This window comes from Mesoplodon mirus, assembly GCF_964341445.2.
Source record: "Mesoplodon mirus genome assembly, chromosome: 6".
Classification (NCBI taxonomy): Eukaryota; Metazoa; Chordata; class Mammalia; order Artiodactyla; family Ziphiidae; genus Mesoplodon; species Mesoplodon mirus.
Genome location: NC_138982.1, coordinates 134317913 through 134339781, shown reverse-complemented (window position 1 = coordinate 134339781; position 21869 = coordinate 134317913). Strand labels below are relative to the sequence as shown.

At 44.9% G+C, this 21869-nt stretch overlaps 1 protein-coding gene across 2 annotated transcripts in view; it reads right to left on the bottom strand.

Annotated features, from left to right (window-relative positions):
- HUNK (hormonally up-regulated Neu-associated kinase) overlaps positions 1-21869 on the bottom strand; it is a gene marked incomplete at its 5' end in the record, with an annotated part of 115553 nt that overhangs the window by 47304 nt on the left and 46380 nt on the right. For both annotated transcript variants that reach the window (XM_082624572.1, XM_082624573.1), the window contains 3 exons: positions 769-904; positions 6255-6310; positions 18255-18547. In XM_082624572.1, the coding sequence (XP_082480698.1) occupies positions 769-904; positions 6255-6310; positions 18255-18547 (485 nt within the window). The remainder of the gene's footprint in view (positions 1-768; positions 905-6254; positions 6311-18254; positions 18548-21869) is intronic.

The following is a 21869-nucleotide window of genomic DNA, read 5'->3' as shown; positions in this document are numbered from 1 at the left end:
GTGCTGGCCAGGGGGGAGGGGGAGGGGGGAGGCTGAGCAAAATAGGTGACGGGGATTAAGAGGCACAAACTTCCAGTTATAAAATAAATAAGTTACTGCGATGTAACCTACAGCATAGGGAATAGAGTCAATAATATGGCAATAACTCTGTACAGTGACAGATGGTTGCTAGACTTATTGTGGTGATCAGTTTGTAATATACATAAATGTCGAACCGCTATGTTGTACACCTGAAACGAATACGATATTATACGCCAACTATATTTCAGTAAAAGAAAAGAAATAGCGAGTGCAAAGCCCAGAGGTGGGGAAGACAAAACAGAAGCTGACATGTGTGAAGATCCGTGAGCAGAGGCGGGGGGGGGTGATAGGTGCAGAGGCAGGAGAGGTGGGCAGACCCATGAGGTGTGGGGCCAGGCACCAAGGCTGGGATTTATGCTGATGCTGATGGAAAGCTTTGGGAGACTCCAAGCAGGGGAAGGACGTGAGTGATTCGTGAAATCAGAACATGATCGCGGCAAGGGCACGGCTCTGTCTTCTTCCCTTCCAGCACGTTAATGAATTTTAATAAAGGCCTTTCGGGCAGTTGGTGGAGAAAAGACAGAAAGAACAGAGGTGGAAATCAGGACCCCAAAGAATCACTGCATATATATCCCAGAGCCTATAATTACAATTCATGCTCATCAACTACTCAAAGGTTATTTCATAAGAAGGGAACAGCGGAGACACCAGGAGGGCGCATTCAGTCTGAGAAGCTCAGTAACTCACATGGACCAGACATCGATTTTGGGGCCGTATTTCTTCCTGGCAAGGAGTTCGGGCGCGGCGTACGCGGGGCTGCCACACTGTGTGCTGAATGGGTCGGAGTGGCCCAGGATCCCGGCACAGTTGCTCAAACCAAAGTCTGCAAAGAGGGGAGGACAAAACCAGCCCTGAATTAGAAAACCATGGAAATGAAAAAGGGGGGAGGGTTGGGGGAAGCAGCAGGAAAGGAAACATTCTCTCGGGCTAACACATCATTTCACATCCAAAAGGAAACCCAGCAGCTGTGAACCGTAACCTCTGGATATGGGTCTCAAGACAAAAGTTCCCTTGCTGAACTGGAAACATTTTCTATCAGGCCTCACAGTCAAATCCAGCGAGAGCTAAAAAGTATGTTGAACCAAAACATATTTTCATGAAATCTTGGAAATGAGTCATCCAGAAAAAAGACAGGCTTGCTTTCTAGGACAACGAGCAGAAGTCCTTGGAGTCAGCCTGCTGGCTTCCAAGTGGCCACGTGGGAAAAAGCCGAAGGAAGATTGATTTTCTCTGGCTGGTGTTGGTGTCACCCCAGGTGACATGCGATCCCACCCAGTTAGAGTTGACTTTTTTGGCCGAATGCTTTCATTTCGTGCAAGTCTCTTAAAAATGCTCCCAATGCAAGAGGCAACATATGGTGATTTGAAGAGGGGGGGAAAATACACCCAACAATTCAGACAACGCTGAGTGTTGGCCGGAAAAATAACGCCAGAAAGAGAGCAATGAGAACTAGACTAAAGGACCTCCTAGCGTTGCTTTGCTCCCGGATGACTAAGGCAGGGGGAAGAGGAAAGAAGCGCCCAGTGCATCTAAAGCCATACTGGGTCCATCGTGCCTTTTGTGCTGTGGTTATTTTTGATCTTATAGATCCTGCGACTGACAGGTCATTAGAGGGCTGTTAGCGTTAGGTCCTCCTCTGATATCTTTCCTCAATCTTTGTTGATTGAAGAATTAAGAGCATGGCTCCCCCTTTGAACTTCAATGTAAATATTATGGTTCTGGTCCCCAAACAGAAGGCTCAGCCCCCGGGGCTCAGTCAGAAAGGGGCTGTGGTCAGAGACAGGCTCCACATCGGGAACAAAACCCTTGCACTTTCTCAACTGGCAAGATATACATCTAAGTTCCTTGACTGTTTTCTCCTTGAGGCTAACACGTCTCTACCTGCAAAGCCACGGCTCTTGTGAAAGCTGTAGAAAAGCTCAGGAAAGGAGAGACACAGGGTGGGTCAGTGCTGCGAGTCCACGAAGTTACTCACACACCACAGGTCAAGATGCACCACCAAAACTTCTCCCCACAGTCGCTGGTGTAAGCCGTGTAAGGAAAGAGCGCTTCTGAACAGAACCCCAGGACTTCCCTGGTGGCTCAGTGGTTAGGAATCCGCCTGCCAACGCCGGGCACATGGGTTCGAGCCCTGGTCCAGGAAGATCCCACATGCCACGGAGCAACTAAGCCCATGCGTCACAACCACTGAGCCTGCAGTCTAGAGCCCGCGAGCCACAACTACTGAGCCCACGAGCCACAACTACTGTTGTGTGCCTAGAGCCCGTGCTCCGCAACAAGAGAAGCCACCACGATGAGAGGCCCACACGGCAATGAAGAGTAGCCCCTGCTCGCCGCAACTAGAAAAAGCCCGCGTGCAGCTACGAAGACCCAAAGCAGCCAAAAATAAATACATAAAAATTAAAAAAATAAATAAATAGAACCCCATCCAAGCAGAGCTCTGAAAACACATCAAGGCTCTGAAGATCACCCAAACTCTTCAGCTCGAGATTCGAATGAAGAATCAGAACCAAACGTGGGGTGAGGAAACCAACCAGGAATGCTGCCTGTTCACATACTTGACTCTTCTTTTGTTTGGGGGAGTTTTTTAAAATATGATTTTATTCCTTTCTCCTAATCTCCCTCTTCCTCTCTCCCTCTGCCACTCCCACCCTGACAAATAGGGGGACAAAAAGGCCCCGATTTCTTTTCCCATCGGCCCAGCCTGCAGTAGCAGGCTGCACATAACCTGCCCAAAAAAGCCCTTCAGGAGCTCCACGGCTCTCTTGGATTAGGGGGAGGTCTCTGTTCAAAAGGATCTGAGGGCCGCTGCTCTCAGGTCTCACCCTGTAGTATCACTGAAGTAGGAGAAGTGGGGGGAACATAAGTCGAAAAATCATATTGAGCTTTAAACTGAATGGTCGTTTAGAATTGCCAAAGGAAATTTAAGGAGACAACCGATGTGTAAAGAGTACCCACTACGTATGGTAAGATGGAGAGGTAGCACCATGGAATACACATCATATTAACTGGGCCAACATTTCAAGGAACATTTCTTTAACAGTCATGTTAGAGGCCCAATCTCCTGAGAGCCCCTAAACTAAAAGCCTCCCTTTCGAATCTCCGTGGGGTTCCATTAACTCCTTCAATTACTCCCTCACCTCCTGACTTGGGGTCTACAACAAAGTGCTTGATCTTAAAAGAGGGCAGGGGAGGGGAGATAAGAGACCAGATCACCCCCCTTTGCTCCCAGGCAAGCTTGTGCACACAGCGTCTTGCCTTGTCTTAAGTTTCAAGAAGATAAATAAGCAGGGGAGCTGGGGAATGGAGAAGATAAAATCTACATTTTAAGTGACTTATGTTGACCTAGCCGAAAGGGTTTCATTTAAAATATATTGTAGAGAAACAACTAATGTGTTTCACATTCATAACTGTAATTATTAAAAATTTACACATATGCCTATAATTAGAATTGTGAAACTAGGGAGAAGTTCGCCTCCCAGTAATGTCACATGGGTCTGCCTCAATTAGATTTGGTAAACGCATAAGCCAATTATCACTCAATTTTCTGGGAGCTACACAATGAATTTCAAAAGACGTCCAAGTGAACGCTGTTTTGGAAAACTGAAGTGCAAAATCGTTTTAAGTTGTGGCTGATACATTTTAAGATTATACTAAACTAAAAACATCAAACTGCTTTTTTTTTTTTTAAAGGGGGTGCGGGGGAAGGATCCTGATTAAATCAAATCTCATTCCAGCTAATTCTAGTTAACTTGAAACATGGCTTACATGGCTTAAGTAAATTTATTTAAATCAGATTATTTCAAAGAGAAACTATTAAGAGAAAATGGTAATAGCTATAATCAACCTTTGAATAAACAACTAGGTAATTCCTTTGAAGAAAAGGTTCAAAGGCCTTTCAAGTTGCAAAAGGACAGTTGTAGAGACATTTGATCCAAATTGCCCAACCCAGGGGCAAGAAAACCCACAAGACACTGGGCCTTCCTTGCCTCCAGCATCTTCCCTCCCCTCCTTCGGCCTCCTCTTTATGAAAAAAAGGAAGAAACGCAGATTCTGCTAAACAAAATGCAATTCCCAGCTGCCCTCTGGGATGGCATAATGTCTCTTTCCATTAGGATGTGCGTTAGCGCTCTTTGGTTTTAGCGGATCATGAGAGAAGAAGGCGCCAAGTGAAAAGTTCTAACAAAGGGACCTCTAATTATCAGAGCCTCCTTTCCAGCAATTTTGGGAATTCCAGTTTCTGACACCTGGTTTCTGACATGGCCCATTTTGTCTGGATGAGCTGAAATCCCTGCGTGGGTACCAATCCAGCAGTTGCCAAGCTGGGAGATGATGACTGAGTAAAATGGTCCCTGGTATCCAAAGGGTCCACCACTCATCCCAAGGCAACTGTGGGCTCTAATTTAGGTCCATCCTGTCTTCATCTTATTTGTACAGGTCTCCTCTAAGAGGGTTTATTATGCAACCAATCTGTGAGCTACTTATTAACTGCATCTGCTGTTGACAGAGATTGGTTCTTTGAGGATCTTCCCAGCAATGAAAAGATCTGTGCTTTTCAATACTGTATACTCTCACAAATGGTCGTCTAGGGCTACAATTGAAGAGAGAGAAGGGAAAGCAAGCACAGGGGCAGACAGTGAGGCAAAGTGAAGGGAAGAAACAGTGTAGGGGATGCTGGGTGGGTAGGGAGACCCCCTGCCGGTGGCCTGCTCTTTGCTGGAATTACCAGCCTCAGTATAAACGGTGCGCAGGGGAAGTGAATTATTCTAACTCGTATGGTCATGGACATCCAGCCTTCACACAACCTGTTACAATCTCTGCAGCTTTAGGGCAACTCTGTGATTGTCACCTACACACTTTCCAAAGACAAGTTCCAGGTCACCCTGCCAGGGAACCTAAAAAACAATCTCCTTTCCTCCGTTCCTCACCAGCCCCCTCACCAGGACATGCCTTTGTTTAATGCCACAGATCCCATCCCGGAAACCAGGACCAGAAAGACATCCGGCAGGCATTTCAATGTCTGCCTCGTTTAGTGCTGCTGCATTTGGCCCTCAGGACAACTCAAATGCAGTAGTAAAACAATTTGATTAAAAAAAAAAATTCTTTGAGTCATTCAGGAATCTTTTAACAATACCTCCTATAAAATCTTTGGAGGAATAAAACTGGTTTCCTCTTAATTGTTAATCTCCTAATAATGGGTGTATTTATCAACACCTGTCAGTGGGGTCTGGAGTCCCTTGCAGCCTCTTGACTGTTACTGGGTTGGAAGCCAACTGGGCTTCCAAAGAATATAATTGGTCACTTGAATGATATGTTTTTAAAAGTCTTGAGATGGTTTTCAGTATTTGAAAAACAAAATTTCCTTCTTGGGTACAAAAGTTAAAATTCACAAAGTTCTGTTGATCCTTCTCTTTTCTTCTAATATAAAGTTTTTTCAAGCCATTGAGGTGGAAGAAATTACTTGCACTTGAGATGGGAAAAGAAAGAAAGGAATAAAAGATAATGCTAATATCTGGGTGGAAAAATGATGCCCTGAGATTTTGCCAAGAGCAACAAAACAGGCAAACAAAAGCAGAATTCTAGAGAATAAGCCATGGATTGAATTCTCTTCTGGACCCTGACTTGTGAACCAATTATGACTGACTCCATTCTGGAACCTCCTTCTGATTGGGACAGACCTCTAAAGGATCCCTCTGTGGGGATTTCTCTTTGCACGACCATCAGTGTACTACAGGGCTTGGCTAAAGATATTAAAATGAGAAGGTAGGTCACATTCCCCCTTATTTCAGTGCCTCTACATTCACTGAAAAGTAAAATAAGGCATGGCCAAGCTAAGGGCAGCATTTCTGAACCAAACTATTTTCCACTATTTTTAAGAAGCTTTTTCGTGAATTCAGATAAAAAGAACCCCTATAAATAAGTTCAGCTCCATCTGAATTAACAGAGAAGCAGAAGTTTGAAGAATCCTAAGAACATGTTTTAGGTCTAAATTATTAAAATTAATTTTCTTTTTCAAAACCATTGTTAAATGTTGCAGGTAAAAGGAGGTGAACTAGAAGGATTGTCTGGGGATTAGAAATAGATCATGATAATTTTCAAAGCCAGAAACAAATAACTGAGAATTGATAACACAGCAGTTAAAGGATAATCTTGCTTTAAAAAAAAAGTCATACCAATCAGCTTGATATTATTGTCTTCATCTAGCAGCAAGTTTTCTATCTTCAAGTCTCTGAAATAAACAAAACCATACAACATTTCAGATAAGCACTTGAAATAGTGGAATAACATTTTGCTTCTGAAGGGAAACAAACTGTTTTAGAGCCACTGTGAACCAACCCATAAGGCTTTCTGCCAAAACTCACACAATCAATAAGTAAATATTTATAAAACATGATATAAGTAATTGCTGCAGACTGAAAAAGCTAAAGGATTTCAGATAAGATGGGGAGCAAGAAGGGCAGAACAAATAAGTTTCCAAAAGAAACGGGACCAAAGCTGAAACTTGGAAGTTAATAAGACCAGGAGACAGTGGAAGCATCATTCAAGGCAGGCACTGTTACAACAGTCAGGGCAATACAAATGTGGCCACATGTTTGTGAGACGGTGAGCAAAACCAGCCAGAGTAAGGAAGATTCAGGGCAATAGTTTAAAAAAAAAAGGAAAGCTAACATAATTATCAGTCCTACAACCTCCATGCTTGGAGCCCAATCCACAAATTGGCAAGTGATAATAAATTAATCTATTTCGCGAGCAGCTATTATGGTGGGTAGAAAAGTAGACCCCAAAGATGTCAGGGTCCTAATCCTTGGTTTTATGCCCAAGGATAGGTTAACATTACATGACCAAAGGAAATTAAGTTTGCAGATGGAATGAAGATCGCTAATCAGATGGGGGACTTTGATCATGGACACTGAGATGATTCAGAAGGTGGGAGGGAGAAATGCACCCAGGGTCATGCTGAGTGTGAGGGGCCTGTGGTATCTGTACAAGCTGACTGTAAGCCCCTTGAAGGCAGGAAACATGTCTGCCTCGCTTACCACTATGCCCCAGTACCTTTGCACATTCCATACTCAGCAAATACCAATGAATCTACATTACCAAAGAGATCGTTTGGGATTTCAGAAGGAAAAAACACGGGCAAAAGTATAAACCAGCTATGTCAATGACTATGAGCATCTTAAGTTGCAGCCTGTCAATTCAGACACACCATGAACATTAAATATGTAAGAATATTCTTCCCTTCTATACACACACAAAATGATTTCTTCCATTGTTTTGAAACACAGCATTCTTGGTCCAACTTTTACTTTCCCACTTCTGAATAGAGACATGGCCCATAGAATTATTTTTGTCCTCTTATCTCTATTGTTAGGACTAGAATAGTGTGGTCATGATAAACAAAAATGGCAACTGACAGCACTTCTTCAAAGTGCAGAGGCAAGGGGAACAGCAGTTGCTAGGACCGTGGTAGCCAGGAGAGCAAAAGTGTCCCACTTAACGGGGACAGTGGCTCACAGCTTGGTCCCAGCACTGCCACCTCATCCTGCTTCCCAAGAGACGCCAGAAATCTAGATTCCATCCCAGTTTTTTAAAGGTTGGCAACAAATTCACATTGAAAACAACAATGACAATCACAGTGCGTGGGCCAACCTTGCAGGCAAGATCCAGCCTACAGACCACCAATTCTCAACCTCAGTGTGGGTAGAAGCTGAGCCTGGAAAGGACACGAGACGCCCAGGGAGAGGGTAGAGAATGAGGGTGAAAAGACCAAGGACGACATGCTGGTGGGAACACCGACATTCAGAGCTGGCCGGGAAGGAAGAGTCGGGGAAGTATTGGCACAGGACGACCAAAGGGCAGCATTTCAAGACAAGAAGAGTTAAGGAGTCCAGTGCAGAAAAAGGTGGGCTCTAAACAGTGACCAGTGGCTTTCAAAATTGGAAGGTGGCCGGTAGCCTTAAGGCTGGACACTTGAATAAGGGAGATCGCGTTGAACCTGGCAGCTGGGGAAGGTAAATCGATAGTCTCTAATCCACATGCACCACCAACGGGAAGAATTGTATGCCTGCACTTCAATTCAAATGAAACGATACACTTGAAAAACTGTGCCAGGCTTTAAAAGATGTCACGTATGTCCAAATGCAGGGTGACCCCCAATACGAGATGATCCTCCTCACTTTCCCAGTGGGAGGACCCTGCCCCTCAGAAGGGTTTTTGGAAAACACAAATATATAATTTTTAGAAATGCAATGAAATTATCAAATGACTATTTATACTATTTACCTATGAAGCTGCACCATCCCATTTAAGAGCATATACTATCACCTTAACATAATTAATTGTAGAAATATTGTTCCCACACCCTCACATTTTATAACACAATTTCATTCAAACTTGTGGCAGGCAGGGGCAGGATGAATCCTGCTTCAGATGATTCAGCAGAATCATCGCCCGCTGTTTCCAGTGTAAGATGATCTTTAAGTTGATTGGATATTTGAGATAAAGCACTTTTCAAATCTGTCTGTGACGTGCTTGCTGGAAATATTATCCCAAGTCATTTAAATAACAAGAGCCCATTTAAAATCTCTATAAATTATCTGCTGAGTGAATCGATTTTAGAGTGGTCTCACAAACTATCACAATTGTGAGTCATATCTCTTTAGAAGTTATTATTAAAGCCACGCAAAATGCCTCCCTTTCTGTTGGTTTCCTCAGGTGACTTCTAGAGTTCCCGAAGTCATCAGTGAGTCAGGTCAAGGTTAACTGGTCCTTTGCTGTTGAAGATAAAGTAATTGAGATTGTGCCCCCATACTATCAGAGACTTTGCAAGCACTCTGTAAGGCACTTCCTCTTTCCTGAAGAGGATGGGGACAGAAAACAACACCCTTATATTCAAGCATATACGGTAATTCCCAGCCACTTGCACAGACTCAGAAAAACAGTGTGCCAGCAATAGCCCAAACTGTGATTCTGTGAAAACTGATTATAAAGCAGCAGCATTATTTTAATCTAAAGGAGAGCCACAGTTTGTTTCCAGCAAAATTAAACCTCTTTCCCTGGGAAGCATGGAAGCCACACTAAGGCATTAAAGGAGAAATTTGGTTCAGAACAAATACTATAAAGAAAGACAGCTTAAAGAGGTGAGGTAAAAGAATACAATTGTCAAGAATAATAAGACTAAGCTGGATAATTCTGGGGCCACAAAAGCCGAGAGAACAACCACAGTGATTAGAAGAATGATATAAATAGAAGGCTAAAACTAAGAGAAAAATGTAGAAGAAAAAAAGCCCACTTTTAAAATCGGGAAAATGTCATAAAACCAGGGGAGAAAGCATTAAAATGTAATTATTAGGTGAAATGAGAAAAATGAAATCAGTTTTTCTTTTCACCCATGGCATCTCATAGCCACCCACCCCAATCCCTGGGAAAAATGCTCAGGACAAACCTTTTGTCAAGGTTTCTAAAGGATTTCAGTGATAACCAATCAAGCTGTCTCCATGACTAGTTAATGGAAAGGTAGCTACATCAGTATCTGCCCAGATTAATGTACTTAATCTACCCAAATGAAGGGAACATTCAACCTCTTTTGGCTTTATTTCCACCTCCTGCTTTGTCTTTGCAGATTTATCTAGAAAGAGGAGAAGAAGACGTTCCTTCTGACTCTTTAGGAAAAAAGGGTCTAAAGTCATATTTAAAAAAGTCATTTTACCCAAACGCGTTGAAAACTTATGGATACGAATGTTTACAGCAGCTTCATTCGTAATTGTCAAAACTTGGAAGCAACCAAGATACCCTTCAGTAGGTGAATGGATAAACACATTGGGAGACATCTCAGACGATGGAATATTATTCAGCCGTAAGAAGAAATGAGTTATCAAGTCATGGAGGAACCCTAAATGCATGTTTTTAAATGAAAGAACGTAGTCTGAACAGACTACATACTGTATGATTCCAAATTCTGGAAAAGACAAAACTATAGACAGTGAAAAAAACCACTGGTTGCCAGAGGTTGCAGGAGGAGGGCTAGAATGAATAGGTGGAACACATTTTTTTAGGGTGGTAAAATTATTCTGTATACTATAATGGTGGCTACATGACATCATGCATTTGTCAAAACCCATAGAATGTAAAACACAAAGAGTATCCTAATGTACTATGTACCCTAATGAACCCTAATGTAAACTGTGGATGTTACTTAATAATAATGTATCAATATTGGTTCACCAATTGTAACCAATGTCCTACACTTTCCTAAGATACTAATAATAGGGAAAACAATGTAGAAGGGAGGTGGGAACTCTGCAGTTCTGCACAATTTTTCTGTAAACCTAAAACTGCTTTTAAAAATAAAATCTATTCATTTTTTAAGTCACTCTTGGATATGTTCCCCCTTCCTGAGAGATCAGTACTAGGAATGTTATGGCTACCACCAAGTACCTCATTCAGGATGTTCACTGTGGTGCATCCTTACCGTCTGAAGTTAATTATGAATCCATCCAGCACAGTGGGCCACTCAGACCCTCTGCCCAGCTACTCAACATATGACCCAAAAGGCCAAAAACTGAGAGATAACTACATGAGTAATAAAAGAAGGATGAATTTATTCACAAGGTTTTAGTGTATCACAATGTACCTTAAATATATAATACACACACACACACACACACACACACACACACACACATACTGGCAGGCCTCTATAATCCAGAAAACCTCCCCCATGGTCCATGTGAAAAGCATGGTTTTTAGCTCCATCCCGAAAGCAAAATATTCGTCTGTGTTAAGTGTCAGATCTGTCAGATGGGAAGGAAGGTTCTGACAGCTGACTGGTTTGCACTTGATGATGGGGCAATGCTCAATTTCATATTTATGGTCCTTGATCGGACTTAGCACTTTGTGCAGACGAGACAGAAGTGGAGGGCTCTTCCTCCCGTCTTGCAGTGTGAGAAGTTCCTCTCTGCGGCTGGCAAACTTGAGGTGGTGTGAACTTGCAACTGAAAGCCAAAGGGAAGGAAAGAAAATGGTCCCTGGGTGGAGAGGAAATAGCTTTTCCTTGGCCAGAGGGGCTTCCAAGAGGAGTCAGGACAAGCAAGAAAGGGGATGGGGCACATGTGGAGGATCCACTGGCTAGGACAGTGCTGGGGGACAGGAGTGGCAATGGTGTGTCTCAGGAACAAAGGAAAGTAGCCAGTGAAGTGGCCTTTGGCAAAGCATGAGGGAGCCAAGCCCAGAGTGCAGGCCCAGAGGCTTCTGGACCCATCTCTAGTAACTGGGCAGTTCCAGGAAAAATGCCCAGTGGGACTCATCATCGGCAGACCAAACATTGGGTCCTGTTCCCTACAGTGTTTGGGGGTGGGGAGTGGGGGTGGGTAGGCATCTTTCCAGACATTGAGAGAAGGCCCAAGGGGACAGTCCCAATCACCAGCCCTTTGTTCTAGGTTATTTCAAAAGAACAAGCTCGAACAGGCTGCAACTAATAATTACAGGTTCACCCACAGGCTACCAAGCACCCCTCCCCCTCCCCACCCACCCACACAGAGGTTCCTTGCATTTCTTTAAAGATGATAATCTCTAAGATTTGGAGACTGGGCACAAGGAACTCTGCCCTCCCAGACTGAGGGGTGGAGGGGAGGGCCCTGTTGCCATAACAAACACAGGGTCCTGGGGCGCCATGGGGGAGGGGAGGGCCAGGATCGCCAGGACCTGCAGAGCAGAGGCCTGAGTGGGAATGTGTGTGTGCATGCTTACAGGGAAAGCACACATCCCTGTATGGGTACTCGTATGAGACTGCACGTGTGTGCATATGTGTTGCATGCACACCCACGTGTGTGCAAGCACATGTGTTCGTGTGTACGTGTGTCTGTGTGCACCTGCACACACACGCTTCCAGAATACTGGGATGGGAATGAAGGAAGAGTTTCTCCCCTGGGCCTCACCTGGCCATGCAGTGAAGGTGGAAGGTCAGGCCTCCAACAAACCCGGGGCCTAAACTGAGGGGCAGGAAACTCGAGAGCCTCCAGGGGCCACTCAGGGCTGAGACCCAAGATGAAAGTGAGGAACTGAGGGGCATAAAATGGAGGCTGCCAGGCTTCCAGGGAAGGGAGAAGAGGAGGGGGGGAGACATGGGGGAGCTGGGGAAGGCCCAGGGTGGAGGGGCTGAGCAAGGCCTGGTCCAACACGGCAGCCTGGGGAGGGAAGGAGACAGGCTCTGGAGGCTGGGTCTCTCTCACTGACCCACTGAGCCGCCCTGGGCAAGTTACTTAAACTCTCTGAACTTCTGATTCTTCTTTGGAAAATGGCTTCATGAGAAGGGCCACCTGGCAGGGCCATTCATGGCGGAAATGAGAAAATGTGCCACTCCCAGCTGAGCAACCACTAATAGGTAAGAGGTGAGAGGCTGGTGTGGCCAGGGGAGGATGTGAAGTTAAAGGTTCTAAGACTCCAGGCAAGACTTAAGTGGTTCACTTGGTGATAAGCAAACAGTACTGGGGGACATGAGCCCTCGAAGGAAAGGGCAGAGAGAAGGGGCCCGGGCAGGAGGTGGGGAGCCTGGACCAAACCCACAGAGGATTAGGTCTAGGGGAGAACGCTGTACCAGTGGAGATGGCCACAAGATGGATTTCAGTCATAAGCTAAGAATAAAGCATTCAAGAAAAGCACATAACTCCCCAAGGCGATAAGCATTTTGCCGTGAACAAGAGGTGTTTCTGTTTTGGTTTTCGTTTTCGTTTTTGATTAGGTTTTATCTTCAGAAGCACTGTATTAAAACCAAATGATGTTTTAATCTTTGATTTATTTACAAGATGGGCAATTTGGTAAAACATAAGAACAATTTGTTAAGCATGGACCTGATTTATTTATTCAAAATGAAACCTTTATTGAGTTCCTACAATGCTCCGGAAACAAATTCTCTTTATAAAATGAAAGAGCTGGTCATTCACTAAAAAGATGCCACTCTACAAACTGTGACCTGAAAAATAAACAAATTGGTATGAAGTCAATGAAGAAACTCCCTTAAAATTCCAGGGAGAATATGGACTATTCCAGAAAGAACATGAATGGGTGACCAAAAGCTTCCATCCCAGTGCTAACTCTGACACTAACTGTATCCGTTCAGTTTCCCTTCATTTAGCCAACAAAGTCTCTCTGAGTGAGTACTGGGCTGGGCGCTGGGCTATATGGTGGCCTATGCAGAAGACAGATAGCAAACAAGCCAGTTATCTTGTGAAAAGTGTTTGGAAATCAAAGTAGAAGATGCCGGGGAATCTATGACCAGGGGTCCTAGCCTGGAGGACATGTGCTTCCTAGCTGGGACCCGAAGGATGAATACGGTTCATCCAAAGGTTGCAAGGGCAGGGGCTTCCCTGGTGGCGCAGTGGTTGAGAGTCCGCCTGCCGATGCAGGGGACATGGGTTCGTGTCCTGGTCCGGGAAAATCCCACATGCCGCGGATCGGCTGGGTCCGTGAGCCGTGGCCGCTGAGCCTGCGCATCCAGAGCCTGTGCTCCGCAATGGGAGAGGCCACAACAGTGAGAGGCCTGCGTACCGCAAAAAAAAAAAAGAAAAAGAAAAAGATTGCAAGGGCTGTACAAGCAGAGAACAGCTGTGAGGCCTTGAGCACACAGAACTCAGCGTCTGTGGATAAAATGAATGGGTGGACTCAGTAGTAGTTACAGCAAACACGTACTCAGTACTTCCTAAGCGTCTCGGTGTCAAGCACTTTACATGAACTGACTCATTTAATCCTCACAACAACAACATGAAGTGGATAATCCCTCATATCTGTTGTGTAGCTCTGGAAAGCGAGGCAAAAAAGCCTAAGTGATTTGTCCAGTGCAGCTTTTTTTTTTCCTCATAAATTTATTTATTTTATTTATTTATTATTTTTGGCTGCGTTGGGTCTTTGTTGCTGTGCGCGGGCTTTCTCTAGTTCCAGCGAGCAGGGGCTACTCTTCGTTGTGGTGCGCAGGCTTCTTATTGCGGTGGCTTCTCTTGTTGCGGAGCATGGGCTCTAGGCACGCGGGCTTCAGTAGTTGTGGCACGCAGGCTCAGTAGCTGTGGCTCACAGGTTCTAGAGCACAGGCTCAGTAGTTGTGGCGCATGGGCTTAGATGCTCCGTGGCATGTGGGATCTTCCTGGATCAGGGCTCAAACCCATATCCCCTGCATTGGCAGGCGGATTCTCAACCACTGTGCCACCAGGGGAGTCCAGCAACCGTGCAGCTTTTAAGTGGTAGACCCCGCACGTGGACGCAGGCGGTCTGGCTTTAAAATCCACATGGCCGACCGTGCATCCCAGTCCACAAAGTTGTCACGTTTTTTTCAAACTCAATTAAACAAAAAACCTCTGATCTATATAACCTGCACCTCCCGATATGTGCTCAGGCCCTGGTATCTTCAACAGCCCCCGATGTGAGCAGAAGTCACTCCCTTCTCTTCTGCCTTGCCTTTTCTCCCCTCTCCAAGGAAACTTAAAAGTTACAACAACTTCTTAAACCCCCCCACCAGTACAGGAGGGGCTTGCTTCTTGTCAGGCCCATGAGAACAAAGAAGCGTCCCCTCTCTTGCCCCACAGTCCTCCCAAGTGCAGAAGGTCCTTCCCCAATACTGATGAGTGAATACAGACACGGCTCTGGGAGCAGCCGTGTTGACACACAGGCTCCCGTTCACTTTGATCGTCTGTGTCTCTCTCCCTGTCCTCGGACCCCTATGGCTTGTCTCTTCCTGCTTAGGGGATGGCGGTACTGTGTTACCCAGGTATGTTCTGTCTGTACAGTTTGATTGGACTTTGTTATTTTGAATGAACAGAGGAATCTCAAAGTAGCCTCTTGGCAGAATCAGTATTCTTGATGATGGATGTGAAGAGTCAACGCTCTTTGTACAAGAGGAAAATCATCAGATTTTGGTACCCTGCTGGGTGAGCCCGGAAGAGAAAATGAAAAAAAGAAAAAAAAAACTCTCATTAGATTTTAAACCGAAAGCATCTCAGGCAATCCTCAAATGGTGTAATGAAGAAGTTAAGACCATATTCTAACTTTGCAAAAGTGAACAACAACCCTGTTGAAGAAGACACAGAAGCTACGGCAGGTCCAGTTTTAAATGAAGTTCTCTGCCAGCTAAGGAAATCTGCTTTATAGACGTTTAGTTTCCTTTTTTCCCTTCTACTTGTAATAGTTACAAGATTTTTAAAGCTTTGCTTCCTTTAAATGATATTTAAATAGTTCTGGAGATAATTAAATATTTAGATTTAATTTCACAGGAAATGAGGGCTCTGCTAGGCATTAAGTTGATGATGATGACATGACGATGTCGTACCAGCCTCATCAGGAACTGTGCTTTTTAAAGCATCCTCTAACGCATAACCAAAAGCCCTTTAAATCATATAATGCAGCCACCAAAATTCATCCTAAATCCTTTTGGATGATCCAATCTGTTTGCTCAGAACTCTTCCCGCTAGGGACTCCGGGACATCTCTGAAACGCTATCTAAACTCTCTTACTCATTTGAAAAATCTAACCTCAACATAATTTATGAAATTCACTCCACCTCCGTAGCATAAAGGAGAAGATTCTCCACCACTGAAAAAGGCTACAGCATATGGGATACCAGCCAGATTACGGCTGCTAAAAATGAGACGTATAGAACCTTTTAAAATCAAGACATTCCAGGTACAGCCACCCATGAATATATTCTAAACAAACATTTTCCTGTTCTGTCTCAACCACCTAACCACCTATGCCCATGTGTGCATAGGTGACACTCATTAACATGAGTTCTAGAGAAGAAAATAAAGAACTCCTCCGAAACGACACCTGTATTTGCAATCTTCCCTAACTTTAAAAGATCTGAGCCTTTGCCACTATTGGCTGGTGAATATATTTCCAGGGAGGGGGGAAGAAGTAGAATGCTGGAGATCAGAGAGAAAAAGCACACCGTCTTTGCTATCAAAACATTATTAAATTCATTCCTTTGACATTCTGACAGTAATTGCACTGAGAGGGATTGGATTTTGTTAAAATTACTTTAAAAGGGTTGTTGAGAATTTCCTGTGGGAGGGACCAGCGAGCGATGCACAGCCTTTGCTGGCTTTCCCTTTGTTGTCCTCAAAGCTCCAAGCTCGGTGCACATCTGATTTTTGACGGGACGAAACCCTTGTAATAACACCTTGAGTCTCTTGGAAAGCTCTTTCCCGGGTTCTGTTTTCTGCCGTGACCAGCCGAGTGGGTAACCCAAGCTGATTCATTCGTGAGGTTTCTGCCTTTGTCATCTCAATCACCAAAGACAGAACCAGGAGCACTTACGACCATCATTCTCCTAATAACGGCAGAGCTCTGACACGGCAGGTTACACAAGGGTATTGTTGGAAAGAGCCAAAAATAGTGTTATTCACTTAAAATTTCTGAATGTTCCCTTCCTTGCTGATCGAAACTCAAAGACTTCTAATGAATCGTGATTTCGTGACAATGTGTGTGACTAAAAATATGTACAAGGAGAGGTTTTCTTACCTTAGTGAGAAAAGGATGTGCCTGAATGGGACCTGGCTGGCTCCCTCCCCCCAGTGCCACCCCTCTGCCCCTGAGCCCGGGACCTCCCCACAGGGGACCTCCCGAGCCCGGGACCTCCTCCCAGTGTCCCCCCACCCAAGCCCAGGACCTCCCCACAGTGTCCCAGATTCAGGCACACAAGGCAGAGCATCCCCCGGTGCCAATCACATTGGTAAAGTTAAGTGAAAGAAGCCACTCATAAAAGACCACGTATTGTTTCCATTTATATGAAAGGTCCAGAATAGGCAAGTTCATAGAGACAGAAAGCAGATTAATGGTTACTACCAGGGGCTGCTGGGAGGGCTGGGAATGGGGGGTGACCGCCCATGGGTACAGGGTTTCTTGTTTGGGGTGATGGAAATATTGTAAAATTAGACAGTGGTGATAGAGGCACAACTCTGCGAATATACTGAAAATGACTGAATTGTACACTTTAAAATGGGGACTTTTATGGTTTGTGAGTTGTATCTCAATACAAAAAATTTTAAACGTATGTGTGTGCATATATATATAATTCCTCGATCTTGCTTTTGTAAATGAGCATCAAACATGAGCCCTAATTTTTCTCAACAACCCAGAGTAATTATGAATTATAACTCTATGAAGGAAGAACTATGCATTTATTGGTGAAGTCAACACTTTCTTGGGACAGAAAGAGGGCGCTTTCATTTTTTTATTTTATTGTATCGTATTGACCTTATTTAGTCTAGCACTAAAAGTCAGCACCCACCACCAACGGCAACGCTGCTAAGAATCCTGTTTCTGCTCAGTTTGCTTGCAAATCTCCTCCACAGGAAGGAACAGGCTGTTTTTTTAAAAAAAGTTTGATTTTCATAATTATTTGCAAGGTTGGTTTGGCTTATGGAGAACATGCCTAACTTTCAAGGGCAAGTTCACACTTCACGTGGTGATTCAATTCCATTGAATGAAACAGCTATTAAGCAACTACCATATGTAAAGCAAATACAATGAAAGCACCATCACTTGCTGAAAAACAATCTCACGCCATCTTAACATTGATGCTTCTTTCAGGCGCCTGAGCAACTGTTCTCATTACTTTGCAAATAATAATTATAAGAGCCGTCAACACTAAACATGCCCCTTACTATGTACCAAACGCTGTTCCAAGCTCTTTCCGTAAATATATAGTTTTTCTTTTTTTTTTTTTTTTTTTTGGCCATGCCGTGCGGCATGCAGGATCTAGTTCCCCGACCAGGGATCGAACCCAGGACCCCTCCCTTGGGAGAGTGGAGTTTTAACCACTGGACCACCAGGGAAGTCCCTCTTTCTGTATATTAACTCATTTCCCCTTATACCAACCACGAGATAAGTATCATGAATATTCCCATTTTACAGAAGAAGAAACTGAGGTCCAGAGAGGTTAACTAACTAGCCCAGGGGCACACAACAATGAAAGGAGAGAGCCAGGATGCAAACCCAGGCAACTCTGGCTTCAAACATTATTCTTTTCACCCCATGTTAGCATTAACCCGACTCACAAAACAAGTCCATGAAACAAAACTGCAGAAGAACTGTAAAACATGCTGCAAGGATTCAACCTTGCTTGGAGCACGCTGAAACACAGTGCCATCCATTCAGCACAGAACTGGCGATCAGCCAGTGGCCCTTACCTGTGGACCACCCCAGCCCGGTGCAGGTGCTCCACCGCAGAGATGAGCTGCCTGATGTATCTGCGGGCTTCGGATTCCTCCAGCCGCTTCTTCTCATATATCTTGTGCATCAGGTTGCCCCCAGGACACAGCTCCATGACCAGGTAGTAGCTGTTTTCTGTCTCTAAGATGTCAAGGAGCTGGGTAATGTTAGGGTGGCGGATCATCTGCTGGATCTGCCCCTCTCGCCGAAGGTTTTTGGTGACATAGGTGTCCTTTTTGGCTCTCTTCTTGTCGATGACTTTTATGGCCACCTAAGGAGACACCAAGAATATGGCTGTTGTCAGACACTGCAGGCAAAGTTTATGCCCTGACTATTCACAAAACCCTAGGAAAATACATAGCTACTCGTCTTCACCAGAAGAAAAACTTTATCTGAAATAGCATCAAGGGAGAAAAGAAAGATGTAACATCAGAGAAGATCAAAAGATTCAGTTATGGGGCTTCCCTGGGGGCGCAGTGGTTGAGAGTCCACCTGCCGATGCAGGGGACACGGGTTCGTGCCCCGGTCCGGGAAGATCCCACATGCCGCGGAGCAGCTGGGCCCGTGAGCCATGGCCGCTGAGCCTGTGCGTCCGGAGTCTGTGCTCCGCAACGGGAGAGGCCACAACAGTGAGAGGCCCGCGTACCGCAAAAAAAAAAAAAAAAGATTCAATTATGAAGGAAGAGAATGAAATTTACTCAAGCAAACTCAAAAAGTGGTCCGGAAGCCTCCGTGAAGAGTCAGCGTTGAACTTGGTTCTCCGCAGGGTGAAACACCAAGTTCTCCTCCAGCAAAGGGCCCCTCCCTGCTCCCTCTCTGGCCTCGCCACCATCCCTCCAGGTTGGGTCCCCCGATGACTCCATTTCTGAAACGGCCAAATCTGCCTGATCTTCAGTTCCAGGGCGTGTTTCGGGAGCCGAGGGATGCAACGCCCAGTGATGGGGCACCCATGTCCGTCCTCCCCACCCTTTCTCTGCCCTGTACCAGGACCTCAGGCCAGGCCACCTCTGTCCAATGGTTACCTCTTTCCCTGTGAATCACTGTACAGGTTATCTCTTGGCCCCAAGTCCAGAGAGGTATCTCAACTGCCCACTGGATGCTCCTCCTGGGTCACTTCCCCCACAATCAACATGTCACATGTGTGGACCCTCCAGCTTTGTATAAAGGGAGGGAAGGGGGAGGGAGGGACAGGAGAAGGGACGTAACGATGGCACGAGGGAGGGGAAGGGAAGATTGTCCCTTCCGCCCGAGTCTGCACCCTTCCCCACTCTCCCTTCCTTCAGTGGCTGTCACCAATCCACTCACCTGGCCTTACAACACACCACCATTTGGCCCTCTTCTTTTCTTACTATGTCTTCACTCCTCTCTAATGTGACCAGCCAGTGACATCATGTCGATGCCTTCTGCTAACTGCCTTCCTCACTGTTCCTTCCTCTCTGTTCCCATGCCAGGTCGGGTTCATTTAGGACCTTGCTTCGTAGCGCCCAGACGCATTGTCTCTACGTGAGACTCCAGCAACCCAAGGGACATTCTCATACAAGGCTACCAAGCCACTGGGCTGCAGGACAAAAACAGTGGACCTTCCATTTCTATTTATTTCCTTTTTTGTAATTATATATATATATATATATATATATATTTCTTTTTTTGTGTGTGGTATGCGGGCTTCTCACTGTTGTGGCCTCTCCCATTGTGGAGCACAGGCTCTGGACGCGCAGGCTCAGCGGCCATGGCTCACGGGCCCAGCCGCTCCGCAGCATGTGGGATCTTCCCGGACCAGGGCACGAACCCCTGTCCCCTGAATCAGCAGGCGGACCCTCAACCACTGTGCCACCAGAGAAGCCCTATTTCCTTTTTTGTAATTATATTTTTTAATGGCTTCATAATGCACTCAATGTGCAGAGGTGTGATATAGATCAATCAGCAAATGATTGATAGATGATAGATGATAGATATAGATAGATAGATAGATACATGTTTGCAGCAAGGGGCCCAAACGTTATTTTCTTGAGAGAAGTTTGTAATAAAATAAAATAAAAGTCTATCCACCACTAGCCTGGACTATGACATCAGCGTGCTACCTCTTTTCCTTGATGCTCATCCTGGCCCCTTGAATTTATACTCGAAATCAGTGGGTCTGGAACTCTGATTTCTTGCTTAAAGCTCTTTGGTGGCTCCCTGCTGCCCACAGAGCAAGGTCCACAGCCTCAGCCCAGCCCTGAAGCTCCCTCTCCATCAGCCCTGCCACTGTCCAGCCCCGACTCCCATTTCCCCAGGGCGGGTCTCCTCACTGTCCAGACCACACATTCTGCTACTCTCCAAGCTTGCACTCACAAGCCCACTTCACCCCTTCAAATCCGCCTGGTCCTGCAGACACTAACTCCAGGCCCACCTCCCTTCCAGGAAGTCTCTTCAACCCTCCTTCCTTACGCTCTCACCCCACCCACTGTCTGCAGTACCATTTAAAGCTCCCACCCCTCCCTTAAAATAGGGACCGCTCCCCCGTCACCGCACACAGCACTTCATAAACAACGAGTGACCAACAGGTCACTAATTGAGCAAATCAATGAACCTTTTTTTTTAACCATTGAAGCAAAAATAGCTGTAACAGCTTAATCTATGATCTCTTCTGGGGAACAGTCTTTTTTAAATTTTTTTTAATTGCGATATAATTGACCTATAACACTGTATTAGTTTTAGGTGTACAACATAAGGATTTGGTATATGTATATATTGGGAAATGGTCACCACAATAAGTTTAGTTAACATCCATCACCACAGTTACAAATTTGTGTGTGTGTGTGATGAGAACTATCCAGACCTTCAGTATTAGCAACTTTCAAATATACAACACAGTATTGTCAACTGCAGTCACCAGGCTGTACATTACATCCTCAGGACTTATAACCAGAAGTGTGTATCTTTGGACCACCTTCACCCATATTAATGGAGATTTTCAGGCCCTTAAACCAAAGATATGACTAAGAGGGGACAATCAGCCATTGGACCAGACAAGCTGGGGGCCTGTACTGTCCCTGGGCCATGAGAGGCTGGTGCTGTCAGCCCACAGAAGTGGGCTGTAGTTTGGCCTATGAGTCCAGTATATATGAAACTAAAAGCTTTAAAAACTGTACTCATTTGTGTGTATATATGTATAACACATACCTATACATATATATATACATACAAATATATATCCATCATCTTGTAGAGGTGGAGAGAGAGAGGAGTGCTGGAAAGCACAATTAGATTCTCTCTTTCCTCAAGTCTATGTTGCAATGTTTTGAAAATTACACCCTTTGGCAGTGAAATTCTCAAATGTACTCTGAATACACAGCAGTCTGAAAACCCAGCAGTAAAACGATCTACCTTTCTTAACAGAGCACACAATTATTATTAGGATAATTTATTTAGCTCTTTAATTGCCTGGAGTAGGTTATATAATGGTCACCCAAAGACGTTAAGGCCCCATTTCACATGGTTAAGGACCATGTGAAAGTGACCTTATCTGGAAAAAGTGAAGGATGTTGAGATGAGATTAACCTAGATTATCTGGGTGGGCCCTAAATGTCATCACAAGTGTCCTTATAAAA